The sequence below is a fragment of the Haemaphysalis longicornis genome, unplaced genomic scaffold, assembly GCF_048455015.1.
Source record: "Haemaphysalis longicornis isolate Haplotype H1 unplaced genomic scaffold, Haemaphysalis longicornis Haplotype H1 scaffold_7, whole genome shotgun sequence".
NCBI classification, from domain to species: domain Eukaryota; kingdom Metazoa; phylum Arthropoda; class Arachnida; order Ixodida; family Ixodidae; genus Haemaphysalis; species Haemaphysalis longicornis.
This window is the reverse complement of record NW_027526422.1, coordinates 71,568,715-71,585,209: the sequence shown is the minus strand read 5'-3', so window position 1 is coordinate 71,585,209 and position 16,495 is coordinate 71,568,715. Positions and strand designations below refer to the sequence as shown.

The 16,495-nt window shown below is 51.6% G+C and overlaps 1 protein-coding gene across 1 annotated transcript in view; it reads left to right on the top strand.

Moving 5' to 3' along the window:
- The window catches only part of LOC144145918 (uncharacterized), a 91,951-nt gene extending 78,032 nt beyond the window's left edge, over positions 1-13,919 (top strand). Inside the window, exons 2-3 of the mRNA XM_077677765.1 lie at positions 886-1,067; positions 1,588-13,919. Of these exons, the coding sequence (XP_077533891.1) occupies positions 1,631-3,430 (1,800 nt within the window). The 5' untranslated portion in view covers positions 886-1,067; positions 1,588-1,630 and the 3' untranslated portion in view covers positions 3,431-13,919. The remainder of the gene's footprint in view (positions 1-885; positions 1,068-1,587) is intronic.
- The last annotated feature ends 2,576 nt before the right edge of the window (positions 13,920-16,495 follow it).

The following is a 16,495-nucleotide window of genomic DNA, read 5'->3' as shown; positions in this document are numbered from 1 at the left end:
ATAGGTAACTTTTTCTGTGTTTCAGCGCATCGTCTAGCTGTGGAAGCTGGCATTGTTTCAGACCAATTTTACCAATTCAATCCTGAATGTGCCGCGAGGTGAACAATACTGGGCCGATATTCACAAACCTGTTTGCACGTAGTGACACAGCAAAAATAATTAGTGGCTGATGTCCGCCCTTGCGTGGTTTGTTCTTTTCAGAAAGAGCGAAGACGATAGCTGAGCGCCGGCTAAGCAAAGCTCCTTTTCGATACCGGACGAGCCAGTAGCTTTTTAATTCTGGACCCGCTTTCCTACTCGCGATGCCAATGACTGCTACTCCGGGGGTTATTCTAATGCAAAAATATCTCTGATAGCGACGCTATGTCGGAATCGCGCCCAACTCAATTAGCCTGGGGAAACTTTTGCGGAAGTTCCCTAAATCACAATGCGAAATGCGACGGTGCCACGCACATTTGGAGGCTGCTGTAACCGGCAGCCGATACTGAAGCGCCCACTTCCGTTCCATCACCTACGTCACGTCCGGCCGCCGGTAATGGCCGCCTTTTTTTGTTCAGTTTCGGCTCCGAAACCGCCAATCTTGACGAGCCGTTTGCGTCGCGTGCGTCGCGCGCGTATTTTGTATTTCTGTGTACTATTAGGTGGTATTATTTTTACGTTGAGTTGGCTTTTAAGCCCACCAGCTGTGAAATCCTGTTTATTGAGAATTGTGCTGCTGGTCGCACGAGGCCAGGTGCTCCGATCTCGTCCGACTCTACCACACTTCGGGAAAGTTGTCCCAACTGACCCCACGTGGTCCTTTTTTGATGCTGGTGGCGGTAGCAGTGCTTCCTGGAGGCGCAGAGGGAGCTGACCGACGTGCGTCCCCTCCCCTTGCTCTCGCAGCGCAATAAGGAGCAGGAGGCGGCGGCCGCACGAGCAGTGAGGAGCAGCGGCGGCGCATCGTCTCCAAGAGCGGCGGCCGCGGCGGTCCACCGCCGAGGGGAAGTCATGGGGAAAGGGGGACAACACCGGGTGGCTGAGGACGTGTGCTTCGTGGAGGACCGCTCTCTCTCTGCCGTCCACCGGTGAGTAGTGGGCAACTGCTGCTTAGTATCCCCCCAACCTTTTTTTTTTATTCTTCCCACGTGCTCACCAGACTTTCCTTGGGGTGCAAGGAGTAGGCCTGGTTGCTCTTATTGTGCGCTTTTATGTGGAGCGAGTACTTCGCATCCTTCAGGGGACACATCAGTGACGGGGAGGGCGATAGTCAGTACTCGCATGATGGGCCGACTCGAGTGTGTGCCGGGTGACGTTCCACGGCGCTCTATCCCGTCTGGTGAAAGCGCGGTAAGGCACCTTCCACGCATTGCTCCCGTGTGTGTGGAGAAGTGACATCTACAGGCGGCTTGGCAAGTGGCCTTTGCCTTCGGCAGGGCACGTTTCGCCTTGTCCTGGCCTTCGAGTGTGGGAAGCACTTCTAAAATTATCTCGCATGTGTCAGTACGCTTATTAAATAGAATTATCACTGGCCAGGGAGGCGATAGATAAAGTTCTGTGGAAGTTGTGCCGCGGTGGAGTTTACCGAGTGGGTGCCTCGCTTCGCAGGCGGCGCCCCGGCTGAAACCTGGAGCTTCCCCTGGAGCGGCGCATGTCGCTGGGCGGCGGAGGCCAGCCGCCGTCGGGGGTGGGCGGCGACTGCTATGGCGGGGGCCCCCCGACGAGCAGCGGCGGTGGCGGGGGGCCCGGGGGCGGCGGCCCCGCCATGCAGAACGGGGCCTACTCGTGGGTGGGGCCCCCCGCGGCGCTCAGCCAGAAGAGCTGGCCGCCGGGCTACCAGGCCAGCCTCACCAACCTCTTCCTCAAGAAGAACCCGCTGCACTTTGGCACGGGCATCTCGCAGCTGGCCGCGGCCTCCTCCTACCTGGAGAAGATGTCCTCGCTGGGCGGGGCCGAACACCACCACAAGTGCCCGCACCCAGACGCCAAGGACAAGCCGTACCCGTGCGACCTCTGTCACAAGTACCTGACCATCTGCAACACGCTGCGGGACCAGCCGCGGCCCTCGCATGGTACCGGGCCCGGCGGTGCCGGCCTTGGGGGCACTGGCCCCCCGCCCCTGGGCGCCGGCGTGGCCACCGGCATGGGCCTGCCGCCGGGTGAGCGCAAGGGGGGACCACTGCTGGGCTCTTCGACGCAGCAGCAGCAGCAGCAACAACAACAGCAGCAGCAACAGCAGCAACAACAGCAGCAGCAGCAGCAGCAGCCCCCGGGCCCGCAGCAGCAGGGCGGGCCAGTGCCGGCAGCACTGACGCCCACGTCACTCCTGGAGCGCACCAATGGCCACGGGGGGCACGGAGGCCACAGCCACAGCCACCATCCGGGGGGCGGGGCGCCGCGACCGCGACCCCCGCCCACAAAGCAGTTCCTGTGTCCTGTGTGCCACAAGTACTTCACCCAGAAGGGCAACCTCAAGACGCACATGATGATCCACACAGGCGAGAAGCCCTACTCGTGCCAGGTGTGTGGCAAGAGCTTCACGCAGAAGGGCAACGTGGACACCCACATGAAGATCCACACGGGCGAGAAGGACTTTGGCTGCGAGGCGTGTGGGAAGCGCTTTACCCAGAAAGGAAACCTGAAAACCCACGTGCGGAGCGTGCACACGAAGGAGAAGCCCTTCGCGTGCGGCGTCTGCGGCAAGTGCTTCTCGCAGAAGGGCAACATGCAGACGCACATGCGCACGCACAACAAGGAGGACCGTTTTCCGTGTACTCTCTGCGGCAAAACGTTCTCCCAGAAGGGGAACCTCAAGACGCACATGCAGCGTCACACGGGACAGCTGCCGCCCCGGCGCTACGGCTCCCGGGGCTCGCGCGCCACCCAGGCTGTCACCGGGGGTCTCCTTCACCGGCCGCATCTGGCCGCCGCCGCCGCAGCCTTTGCCTCCCTCGCCTCCACGTCCGCCCAGCAGCAGAGCCAGCCGCCGCCGAGCGCCTCGCCCAAGCCGCCACACCACCACCCGTCGGGCGGCGACAAGTCCCCCGCACGGGGCAGCGGGCCGCCCACGCCCCTGAGCCCCGACCTGCGCCGGGGCCCCTCGGAGGACGCCTCCCCGGGGCCCCCGTCGTCCGCCGCAGGCAGCAGCGACCTGCCACGGCCCTTCTATTCGGCGCCTCCGACGCCGGCACCAGCACCACCCCCGCATTCGCCGCGCTGGTTGGTGCATCCGCGCCACTACGACGGCGGGTTCCAGGCACCTCCTTACCCGTCGTCGCTGCACCACCCTCCGCTGGCTTCGCGGCTCGCCCTTCTGGGTGCCGGCTCGCCGCAGCACCAGCCGCACAGCGGCGCTGCCTCGCCCGACGCAGACAAGGCCCCCCCACACCTGGGCTCCTCCGATCAGTTCCACTCACCGGCCAACCCGGACTTCTCGCAGCTCCTCGAGTGAGCGCCGACCACGGACACGCCGGAAAAGCCTGCGCCTTCCCGCGGCGACAGGCGCCTGCTCAACAACAATCGCCCTTCCCCCACTCGCCTGTGCTTCTCCCCGAGGGGGGCGGGGCCTCGTTCTTTGCCCTCTCGGTTGACCCCCGTGCTGCCACCGCCTGACGCCCTGCCCAGTACCGCCACGACCGTACAAACTACGACTATGTGCCCTCACTCCTCTCCTTCGCCCGTTTCCTTTTGTCTCTGAACGAGCCAGCTCAGTTTTTGTGTCCTCTCCCTTTTGCCTCTTTGCGTTGTCGTTGGGTCAGTGCTCCACCCGACAAGCACAGCCACTGCGTTGGCAGCTGCTATGCCTGCAAGCGTGTGTCGGGCTCCCATTTTGTTTTTGCTGTCTGTTTCTTCGGGTTTTACACTGTCGACATGCTCACTGTATGGTGCAAAGGCCTCAATTATTTTAAGTACGTCCTCTGGTGTCTTTGAAAATCAAAGGGGCCACCACTAACATACGCCTCTTTGTGCTGGGGTAAGCACGTTTTACACAGGAGCTTATAGGGGCGAGAAACGTGGGGAGCTTCTTCTCTCAGCGGGGCAATCAGATAAGAGACCAGGTGCGTTGCGATCCTGGTCCCTGAACCATTTGATCACTCATTGCGCGGGTGCGCCGTCTCACTGTGACACTCGCCAAATCAGTGCGGCATCTCTATCCCCCAGTTTGGCGTCGGGAGCGCTCGTCCCTTTCTTGTGGTGAGGAGATGCTTGGTTCTCGTCCCTGTGTCTGCCGCAATTTAATCGCGATTTGCGCGAGGTGTTGTTGTGTGTGCTGGTGGAACAAACAAACAAAAAAAAGGCGTCTGTGATCGTTCTTTCGTTCCCTCTCTTTTTCTTCCCCCCTCTTCGCTGTCACAACATTGCCCACCCCTCAACACTCGTGTTAACTATATTTTTTGAAAAGTGCCAGGGTAATTCCAAGTGTGTAGCTCTTCCCCCCTCTTCCGTTCTAGCAGCTCGACGTCCACTTGATGGGGCTGGAACCCGCGTGTGGCGGGGCAGAATGTTCGCAGTCACGCGTGCGCAGCTTGAACGAACCATTTAAAAAGATGTAAGGAATCTAGAAGTTAGCAGCCAGGCACAAAGTAGTGGCAACTGTAGCTTATAGTACCTCAAATTTTAGCACATAGATCATGCAAATGGGTGAGAGTCATAGTTGTGTTCTAAGAGTGCACACAAATGAAGCATTTTTGGGGTTTCGGGGCCTTGAACCTTGCGCAAAGAAATGCGTCGTGTTTGAGGAACTACACTACACATTTTAAAAATATTTTCTAGTAATATTTATTGAAACATTAATAGCTGTTTTAATATTGTAACAGTTGAAACATGGAACAGTTCTTAAAACATTTTCTTGAAATATGAAGAAAATGTCTTGTTTACACTTAAAAGGGTCCTTTTAAACTTCATACAGTTTCGCTTAGTCTGGAAAATTGTTGCATCCTCTCTGTTTTGTGAAAGCACTGCTACAATTGCTGAGGCATTTAGGGGGGAATAGGATGCTGATTTAGAATTGCTTGCTTCTTTTGCCACAACTTGGGGACTTCAAGCATCAAACTGGGAAAAATTGCTCAGACCTCAACTGCTTGCGCGTCGTACTGCTTGCTGGCCACACGCGGGAGCTAGCCGAGCACCTTCGCTCAAGCCTTTAGTTTGGCGTTTCATCCTCTGCGCATTCATGTGCTTCCGTGCTGTTGTCTCGTAACTTGTAGGAGATCCATGCGCTGCTGCAATAACTCGGAAGCTGCGGTGCTTTTAGGTTCTTGTCTCCTGCGCTCTTCGTCTCTCCGTTGCACGCTTCGTTCGTGCTGGAAATGTCTTTGGCTCATCACAATCCGTCGCGTAGCTTTGTCGTTGTCAGCTAATTTCCTGTTTCCTTTCTTTCTTTCTTTTTTTCTTTTTTATCTTTTAGGACTCGTGAGCATGCTTTCGTTTCACGAACTTTCTTGTGCCCTCGTTTTCTGTGCTTTCAGATGTTCACTATGGTGCTCTCTCGTGACATGTCTAGTTTCGTCCAGCAAACGTACATTTCGATCTCAGAATGGACTGCACAAGCATTTTTTTTTTACTCTTTGTTGTCCTAGCTCATTTTGTAATTCTTCCTTCGGGGCTACTGTTTTTCCTTATGAAGTCGGTCGGCTCTGTTCTATTTCTGTTCTGTGTATATAAATTCCCCCTCTGTCATGGTTGCCGCCTCGCAGAGACACTGTTTATTTTTCGCACCGCGTCAGTCTTTTAAAATCTCGCCTGGCGTGTGACGCAAGTTACTGCCACGTTTTTCGACCACGTTTCCCGTCGTAGCTAAACTCAGTGTTCATGTCACTGTCAGTGTGGGTATAAAGAAATGAGCGGAAGGGGTCAAGGGGAATAAGAAATATCCTCAGATGTATACATATTATATATATAAATATATATTTACATATAGATTGCATCTCATTGTTTTGTGTGGTTCATTGTCAGTCACCTGTCTGTAGTGCAGTGTGCTTCACTTCTTGCTTTGTTCCCTGTTTCGTGGCAGACAATTTTTGAAGTTTCCTGTTTTTGTTCACTTCAGTTGCGGCTTGTTTCACTGGCAAACATTATTAGCTGGGTCAGCCTTAATGCCCTGCTGAGGTATTGAGCTGTTTGAAAAGGTAACATGCGCTGTATACAGTTTTATTCAAAAAAGAAAATTTCTTAACGGCTTTTTATAAGGGCATGTGGACTAGTGCAGGCGACGTTATTGGATGCTCGCAGCTGAGCTTTACAGGAAGCCTCTCGGCTCCCAGAAATTCCAGCTTGTATACTGAAGAGAGCATTCAGAGTACTCCTGTGAAACTGACTGCCAGTAATTCTTGTTTTACGGCAGCGACAGCTGTTCTGTGTTTGTGTTTTGTTCCAAATCTCACCACAGTTTTTCTGCCATGTGCTGCCAGTATTTCTTGTCTGCTCGTTTGCTCTTGCGAGTTGTTTTTAAAAGCGTGCTCACTTAGTGAACATCGTCACGTGAAGCGACTGTTTCAAGTAATCGCAGCTGTCTGTGCAATATGGAAATGCGTAATTCTGTCGATGTGATATCCCCCCAAGCTGTTCCAGTGACTTCTCTTGCACTGTAATTGGTCTCTGATTGAAAGCTTGTGATTGGCTAATGAGGCTCGGATCCAGAAAGAGGAGGAAATGAAACGGGGAAGAGGCAGTCTTTTGGAGGAAAGAAAGCGAGGGGGAAAAAATGCACGTTTTGTGCCAGCATCTGGTTCCGCTCTAGCTCACAGGGAAATGGATAACTTGGAGGTTTTGTGGGAATATTTAAATTCTTTCATTTGGTCTAGCACATGTAACGATTTCAACTTGGAGATGCAGTGATTGCGAAGTTTCTGTGCGGGACATGGTTTGTTTTGCTGGCGTTTAATTTAGCCTTGAGGTCTGGCTCTTGAAGAGCACTACTCACATTGAACTGATTCATTGAACATTGAACTGGTATACTGGGACTTGTGCATTAGTTGTTTGCTTAATGGAACCAATCTTCTCCTAGAAAAATGTTAAGCTTACAGTTTCACACTAATCTACTAGCACATTCTGTGAAGTAAAACACGGTGATGAGTTCTGATTGAGTTTTTCGTTTATGTAATTTTGCACTCAGTAGTCATGTGAAAATATTTTTTAAGCAGTGTTTTTTTGTTTTTTGTGCTTGCAAGTTAGGAAGCATCACATGGAATGAAGGGTTGCCATTGATAGCTTTATTAGCTGCCACACATTGGGCAAGTTTGCGTGTAAAGTTGTTAGTAATTGATTTAGTAGCGCATTTTCACAGTGAAGGGTTGTGAGCTAGAGTATGGGTTACATTTCGAGTTGCCGTGCGGCACTCATCTTGCATTGAAGGAAACAGTTTAAAAACCATGACGTCACGGCCAAATGGACAACCTTGTTAAGTCAGCGGAGTAACGTAAAGTGCTCGCAATTGTTTTAGAAACTGAACGATGCTGTGAGTCTACACATTGTGTGCGTCACAACATAGCGGCCGTGCCACTCTGTTGCTAGTTTGGAAGTTTGTCATTGAAACCGGGATGTGTCGCAACTCAGCTTGCCTCAAAAAGCGTTTTGGAACAGTTACTTCGGCGAGCACAATTTCGCTGCTTGTGAAAGGCTGTAGCGTCAGCACCATTTCTTTATGTGAAGCACTCGCTGAAAGCCGCTAGGCTCCTTGTCTCGCCTGTGTGAGTCGTGTTGTTCTGGCACCCGGGTAAGCCATGCACTCAATCTCAGCTGTGTCTTTAGCTGTCCAGCACCTGTGACGTTTCACAGACCCTCTGCACTCGATGTGTTCCTCCTGTGACGTCCCGCGACAGTGGAAGGGAGAAGGCGGTCATTGAAGGAGCTTGGCTGTGTCGGCTTTGCCGGGCGCGCGGCGTGCAGGCACAGCAAAAGCCGTCGTTCCTTCGTCTTCCTTCCACATTACACGCCTGCTGTCCCTTCTCCCCCCCCCACCCAACTCCCAACAGCTTGTGACGGTCATGCGAGAACAGTACAAAGTTGAGGACAGTGAATTTTTCGCTTTTTGGAGGTTTCTTTGCCAGTTGCTCCGCACTTTGGGATGCTTCTTGGGCACTGTGGATGCACACATCGCACGTGAAGCTCTCGCGCCGTAGGCTGCGACGGAGATACAAAACAAAAAATGCTCACGAAACACCGTGAGCTGAGGATGCAAAGTGTAGAAAACACGCGCGAGCTCAGACTGATGTGTGTCCTCTCGGTTATTTTCAAGCGAAGTCGCCTACTGCGCTGCCTGTCGGACGATCCCGTCGCACCTCTCGGTTGCCCCCCGTGCGATGCGAGTTGCGCGAGAGCGGATCGTGCGTGTGGCCTTCCAGGTGCGAGGGTGTCGGAGCAACTTCTTCACCAATTGATGCGTGATTTGACTTCTTTGCCGCGGGGTGAACTTTCGGTGAGTCTGCGGGGTTTTTCGTGCTGTCCGGTGGAGCCATGCAGAGTTCTTCCTCATTTGTTGCCAGCATTCTTTGGGTCCTCCCCGACAGGCGGCGCCCGGCATACTCGCTCTACCACCAGCGACTTCGATTGAACACGACGTGCGAATGTTTTCTACGCTTGCTCAACGACCTCTGCGCTTCTGCCCGTTTTACGGAGGCTCCTTCGGCTCACTGAACCGCAGTCTCATTGAAAGTTCTCCCTCTCTTTCTCTCTGCCTGCACCTTCTTGCAGGCATTGCTATGTGTTACTGATGTATCGTATTTTGTTAGTTTATTTTTGCTTCCCCCTTGATGAAAGTGCTCATCACTCAATACCTTGTTTGTGCAACCTGCCCCTCTTCCCCCCAATCCCTTTATTTTGCTATTTCATGCCACAATTTTTTTGTTTTCATGCGCAATCCGTATTGTGACCGACGGCTCCCCTGTTATTTTTGTACCTGTGGGTTGTATGATACTGGCGCAGCCTTTGAAGACAAAAAAAGAAAAGAGACGGGGAAGTCGATGGGCGAGGTGCATTTGGGCGGGCCGGGTCAGTGATTTCACCAGTCATGTTTTGCTGGGCTCTTTACCAGGGGAGAGGTGGTGGTGTGACGAATGTTGTCGTGGTCACTTCAAGCTTTCGATGGACACACGCCGCCGACCGTTTCGTTTTTAAGTTTTTTCTTCTCTTCTCCTTTCTGTCCCGAAGTCAGGAAGCGGGGAGAAACGGGAGCACGGGGTCAGGAGAAAAGCGTGGGGCCGAGGCGCAAAAGAGACTCGTGAAGGCGGCGCCGAAATGCAATATGTGTCTGTGCAACGCCCAGTGGTGACGACGACGTAGCAGTGAGTGCGCTTAGCGCTGCCACGGCGGACAGGTTTTTCTGCTACACTCGGTGCGACGGAGAGGAGCGTCGCCAGTGGACCGCGGAGGAGAGAGTGGACTGAGTGGTCTTGTTGTGCCGGCAACTGGGACTGCGTCGTTGTTGCGGTCACGTGCGAAGCCAGGGCCGCCAGTGTTGTGCCGCCCACTCCCCCTCTCGACCGCCTTGGGAGGAGTGCGGGTGGGCGGAGAAGTCTTTGTATACGTATGTGGGACTCTGCAGTTGAGGGCAGCGTCTGTGCAACAAAACGGGGAGAAACAGAGGAGGAGGAGAAAGAGAGAGGGGAGAAATCGGGGGTGAACTGCGAGTTCGCACTGCAATGAAAAGAATTGTGTGTCAAGAGTGTTCGTTCTTCGTCTTTCATATACATACACGCACTTTGTTTTCTTCTTTTCTCGACTTTCTCTCCTCTTTGGCATCGCCGTGGTTGGTGGTTGGCTGTCCTAGTAAAACTAGGCTCCCTCCGAGGGTTTCCGCTGTCGTTTCTTGGCGTGTCTGTCTTTTTCTCTCTCTCGAAGGTCTGTGTGTGTGTCTGGGATCGCTGCGTTAGCAGTGCACGTGCCCTTGTCCGGCTCGCTGGTCTTCTCAAAGAAGGAAAATGAAACAAAATGTGAGGAAGTGTGCTGTCGGTAGGCGTCTCTCGTAGCAAGTCATTGTGGTCTGCGGAGTAGTGTGCACAGTCACCACGGAGTGGCAGTTGCCCTTTTGTTCGTTGCGCCCCGGCTGGTTTTTCAGTTGACCCGAGTGTAGGGAAAAACGCAAAGAGCAGCAGTGCCTCCTTCTCTCTCTGTCTAGTTCTGTTCCCTATAAACCAGATTGGAGATCTTGTGGATGGCGTAGCATCTTTGGGAATACGTTTTAAGGTGGCTTATGTTTTCTGTTTGTCAGGTACTCCCTGGAAGGGCTAATTGGCTTGTAACTTTCATTGTACCGCAATTTATTACAGTCACAAAGTTGTTGTTTTCATGCAAAGATTGGACATTTATGGATAAATGAATCTGTCTTCCATACTTGGAAATTCGCAAGACATGTTGAGCAGTTCACTCTGGTTTCGTGGCATTTTACGCTATGTGGACTGTTTAAGCACGAATCGTAACTGCATAGGTTCCGGTGTATCTGCATACCTTCCAAAAGTTATTGTGTGTGTTTTCCGTATGTTCACGGTCATTAACTTCCTTATTCGGAGGCTGCTATCAAGCTTTGGCCTTCGAGGTTTGTGATGTTGCAGATCGTGCGGCAGCAAATGCTGCGATGGCGCCACCTGCTTTTACTTTTCCTAACATATCATGGAGCCCCTGTCACCTAATGCGGCATATTTGTAACGGAAGCACGCTGTTATATTGATACAGATCAACTTCTTTCTTACCCTTCAGTGTTCCTTTAACATACAAGACTTCTAAAGTGCACTCGGCAGACATATTTCTTCTCTTTTTCTAAGATGCTTCCTCTTTCGTCTCGTTGCCTGCCATTTCCTGCTGGCGTGGCTTGTTTTTCCGTGTGGTTTATGAAGTAGCGATCTTGGCAAAAGGGGAGATATTTTCTTTGTGTTGTTCGAGCGAGGGTTAAGGTATAAGAAAGAGCAATAAGAGTTTCCCCCTCTCTCTTCTTGGTTAAGTGGTTCCTATTGGGCCAGATTCTGTGATAGCCGCGGCAGCCCTGCAAGGTGGTTCCTTTCCTTTATTATTTGTCATCGCAGACAGTGGTGTACAAGTTCGTATTTCTTCGAAGGCGTCGCCCTTCGATGGTCGCCAGCGTTTGTGTGGCGCGAAAGAGAGGGGCTGCTCGCACTTTCATTCCAGCGATGCGGCTTCCTTTTCCTGGATGCCCAATGTTTTTTTCGACTCCTAATCTAATCTTGTTGCACTGCTGCTGAATGGACCGTTCTAGTAGCTGTGTTGTTTCTTCTAGTTCCACCCCCCTCCCGCCCCTTGCCTTTTTGGATGACACTATGCAGGGTATGAGTGGTAGAAAGTTGCGTCTCGAAGGAGGAGAGACTTTGCAATCTAGTCCTGTGACGATGCGTTGATTCTCTTGTCGGTCCCTAGCGGGCCGCCCTCCTCTTTATCCCCCTTTTTTGTTTTTGTTTTCCTTCCTGGGTGTGAGCCCAGTTTTTGATCTCTCTTTTTCACATTTACTCGTGGTGGCTGACTGGACTGTCTGCAGACAACGTGAACACTCATGCATTTTTGTCTTGTCTGGGCCTGTTGTGCTGAAAGGGAATAGAATGAATGTCGAGTGTGTTCAAGAGCGTTTGCTATTGGCTCTAGTTCGTAGTATCTGATGGTAGTCTCTTTCTTTGTTCTTCTTTTTGCTGTTGCGTAACTGCACAAGCATGGCAGGTATGTTGTAGACGTTTTAGAAGTTTTTGGCCGACCGTCGACCAATGTGCCAATGCAGAGTGATCAACAAAGCGAACCGTGTGGGTTTGGGGAGGAGGGGACCTATCCACTTGCTAAAGCCACAGTGCACTGGAGGGGAGCTCAGTTAGGTTACGTTTCTTTTACTAGGGGTTAGCAGTATGGACTTGGAGGATGGTCGCGGCCGTAGTCATGTCAAGTCGTCTTCTTCTACTGGACATTCTGTTCACATTCTAGTGCTTGGTAACAACCTTGTCTTTCAAAACGCTCGTCTTGTTTTGTTGAATGAAACCCACCGGAAAAAAAAAGAGTATGGTTGCTTGGAAGGGTGTTTGTTTTTTACTCAAGTGTACTTGGGAGCGTCTGGGTGTAGAGGCCTAGGTAGTGTAGTGCCTGCATTGTGCACTGGATGTGTGTTGATGTAGTAGCACGGTGAAGTTAAGGATGTGGCGCGACAAAAATGCAGCGTCTAGTAGCGTGCAGTACGATGCAGCTCCTTGGCGAGCAATGCAAGTCTGATCGCTCGCACGCATGTGTGTGTATGTGTGCGTCGTGTGTATCTGCGTTTTACGCGAGAAATGCAATGTCAGCAACAAAACAAAAAAAGGCAGGTGTTTTTTGAATGGCCCGCCACTAAGCAAGCAAAAGACTGTGATGAAAGAAAAGAAACCAAATGCAGTGGAAAAAGCGAGTTCGCACTAAAGGGAGAACAAACTTTTTCTGCCTTCTGGTTTTTGTGCAAATTAAACAAAAAAAGGAAGCGTTCTCTTTTTTTTTTCCTCTGTTTTCACTCGTTCGCTCCTCCCCAGAAGAGAGCGGACTCAGTTTTTTGAGAAGTGCAGAGCGGCCTAGCCGCCACGATTCTTCTTGCTTGCCAGTGGGCTGCGCGACGCTGTCTTCTGCTCTGTGTGTGCAGCACCATCTCGCTGCTGTTTTCTGAACTTTCCATGTTGCTCTCTGCCTTCACACCATCTGCATTTCTTTCGAGAACGCCCTGTTGTGATGGAGAGTCCGTTCTGTGTAGTCGTGTGCGATGATGGAAGCGGTTTCTCAAAGTAATGGTGCGTGGAAGGAGAAAAAAAAACCTGTGACCCCGGTGCGTTGGTATTTGTCGATGTGTGATCGAATCTCGTTATGTCCCGACCTGCTTTGCTGCCCCGTTCTGTTTCGCCAATGCCGGAGGAGCGTCGAACGAGAGTGAGGAGTGAACGAGAACAGAAGATTGCTTTTGTGACCCTGCTGCCTCCTCCACGTTCTCTCACACCTTGTGGCCCTGTTTCACTTTTTCTTTTTTTTTTTTTTTTTTTGCCTGTACTTTGCCGCTGTCTCTGCCGACTCGGAAGTGTCGCGATCTGGGAGCGTGCAAGTTGGACGGTTCCTCTCGACAATTTGTAGACGGTTGGGTGCAGTGCACAGTCATGTTTCTGGCATCCCCAGACTTTACAAAATCATTTCTCACAGCCACATGGATTGCAAAGAAAAGGCTACACCTTGATGGCCAGGCAGCCCAGAGAAGTCTGGCATTGTGCCGATTTCAAGAGTGATTGTATGGAACATTCCCCGGTAATATAAAGGAACTCTGAAGAGACCAGAGCTGGAAGTCATCAGTATTCGAATTGGTGTCAGTAGTGTGGCAGCAATCAGATCTTTTGTCTTATTTGCCGTGTCCACTTAACCTCCTGTGTACTCAAAAACACAAAACTGGCTGTATATGGCAGCAGTTATACATTTGTGTAAGTACAGTGCAGCTGCCTTTCATTCAAAAGACACCGCCCTCAAACGGAAGTACTACGGCACGAAAGTCGTCACCTCCTTCCAGCCATCCCAGACCGCGACATTTGCGAATGGCTGCCGTGCTGGCTGATACGCGCCTTCTTTGGACGGCTCACCTGTGTTGCTTTCTGATTTTCGCGGCAGTCGCCGGTGTGTCGGAAGGTCTCCTCTGCATGTCGTGCGTACTCTGTTGGAGCCTGCCCGCCGCGACGACGTTGGTGACTGCTTTGGTTTGGCTGCCGCGCTAACTGCCGAGCTCTCCAGCCGCCCCTGGTCTCCCCCATCCATGGTGGGAGGCGCGGGGGGTGGCAGACGGCTCGGTGTTTCGTTGCCCTCCAACTCTTCTGTCGTTTGTGTGCTTTGATGTTGCCGCTTGATAACGCTTCTTCCGCGCGAGTCTTTGGCTGTTCTCATAGTCTCCCCATCCCTCCTTCCGTGCGGGAAAAAAAACTCATTTCGAATAAACTTTTTTTTAGTTCAAGTCTGGACAACAGCGTTTCTGTGTTTACTCTTACTAGTCTACTAGCAAAAGCGGACAAGGCCTGTTGGTGAAAGCGGCAACTTTCTGCGGGCAAGAATTCGGGGAGTCGTTCTTGTTCCACACGTCTTTGCAACTGCTTCATCCACGCTGTGCTAAACTCATTACAGCGTTTCTTTACAGTCACAATGGCAGGCATGGACATATGTGCAGGATGCCTAGTCACTAAGGGCCAGTTGTTGGTCATTCCTGACAAATGTTTATAGCGTAGAACAACAAGGACGAAAAGTTGCAACGGTTCCACTTATCGGTTGTTCGTGTTCTGTTGTACCTTTTTGTCCTTGTTGTGCACTGTAAACAGTTGTCAAGGGTGCCGAGCATGAAAAATGGGGAACTTACATAAAGCTGGTTGTTTTGAGCACCTACCGTGAAATGTTACATGGTGGTGGAACATTGGCGCCATTGAGAGCCAAACTCGATTATCAGCGCGTCCTTCGCCGCAGCGCCGGAATTGAGCTGCAAGATATGACAGCTATGAAGCCCTATGCCCGAAGCATGGCTGAAACAGCGCCAAACTCGATTATCAGCGCGTCCTTCGCCGCAGCGCCAGAATTGAGCTGCGAGATATGACAGCTATGAAGCCCCATGCCCGAAGCATGGCTGAAACATTGCGTATTCGGTTTCATCACGGTGGTTTTGGTTTCGGTTTCATCAAGGCGATGATCGGCAATGGAAGTTCGCTTTGGCTTAGTCCGGCCACTGCGCCACAATCAAGAAACAATGACCAAAAACAAAATGTTTCTGTGCCTCATCGTAAATAGGTAGCACAATATTAGCATGAAAGGTTGTAGTTTATTGAAGGTGAACATCAATTTATTCGCCCGTATTTGGCGATCCTAGCTTTGCTGCCCGCAACTTTCCGTAGCTGCATTTGTTGAACTAGGGCAAAAGATATTCGACGCTTTGCCCTAGCTGGTTAATTTGCTTATTTTTGCCTGTGAACTTTGGGGTTAGCTTTGCTTAGTGGAGGATGGTCCAACATTAGTCATGCCTTCTAACACGCTCTGTTGCGTAGTCCACGGGGTAATTTCATCGACTTTCGAGACGGGCGATGGGAAAGCCGGGTTGAGCTCCGCGGGCACTGAAACCGCTGTTCAGTAGAAAAAATGCAAGCAAACACCTTGTTTTTCGAAATTACGCCGTGAGTTCGTTTGAACCGGGCATGATGCAAGGCCTGTTATCTGATCCCTTTCGACTCTGCGCGTGCGCCTCCCAAAGTTAATAGCATGGCGCGGCGTTCGCTGGAGCCAAAGGGAGATGCGCCTCATGTTGGAAACCTCCAGATATAGTTCAAGAACTGCGTTGCTGGTTCGGGGTAGGCTGTAGGGCACGGTGGAACGCCTGGTGTAGTAGATAGATAAATCTTAATTAGCAGGGCGCTGGCATAGTGACCTGTAGGGAGGTTAGGGATGCACCATAAGGCTGTGGAATGGTATTAAATCTGTTCAAAATGGCATTTCTGGCTGCTCCATGACTGCTCCCAAACCCATCTACCCTGTTCCACCCTGAATGTAGCTTTTGCTGGACATGTTTACCCTGTGTAAGGTTAACTTCACACGAAACTTCATAGCTTTCAACTGGATATAATCCGGTGCCTGCGCCACGTTAACACGTAACATTAAAGGGGCCCTGAAAGGCGTTTTGAGCACACTAAATGAACTAGCGCAATCGTTAGATTGGGTCGTCAACGTCACCTGTGCCAAGTATTATACTCTTTTACGCGCAGCGGAAAGCTCACACTTTTGTTGCAAAGTTTGTCGCTTTTTCTTCACCCTTCCCTTCGTGTTTTTGGACGCCGCCATCTTCACATGTCTACGTCATCGATTCCCAGATGTTCGTCATGAGCTAGACATCCTGCTATTGGGCGACTTTTTCACGCACTTCCGGCAAAGAGATGAGTCGTCTGCTCAGCGTCGGCTCGCCGGCTGATCTGCCAGCGTAGTGCCGGAGTGCTTGGACATTTTACGACAAACGAAACAAGTGTAAACAAACGCTTAACCGTTTGTATTGAATGCAACACGGCCATAACACGACATGGATATTCTCTTACCTGAGTACGTTCCATATAAAAAGCGTTGAAGCCTCGAGGCACTTCTTTCGTGTAATCGCAGAGAACGCCCTGAGCCGAATGCCCCGGTTTGACGCACACATTTTATTCAACTTCAGAACAATCCAGAGATGCGTTTCGAACGAACACAACGTCACAACATGCGTTCCAAGTCTGAACCGCGATTGAGAGACGATGGGTTGCTTCCTCCTAGCTGCCCGTCGTAAATTCGGCACTCACCTCGCGCGCGGTTTGCGGGTACGAACAGCAAGTCAACTCTGGCGCACAAGCCGAGATGGCTTTTAGCCGTGCACACTGCACATACCCCATGCGAGGTTGAGTCGTACGTCGCTCGAGAAAGATAATCCCGAACATGGGAAGCACTATCCACCCGCAGAAGCACAGCGTCGCATTTCATCGCGCAACAAAGGCGTCCACAACACACACACCATCGCTTCCTGTAATGCCAAACGCATCTCGCA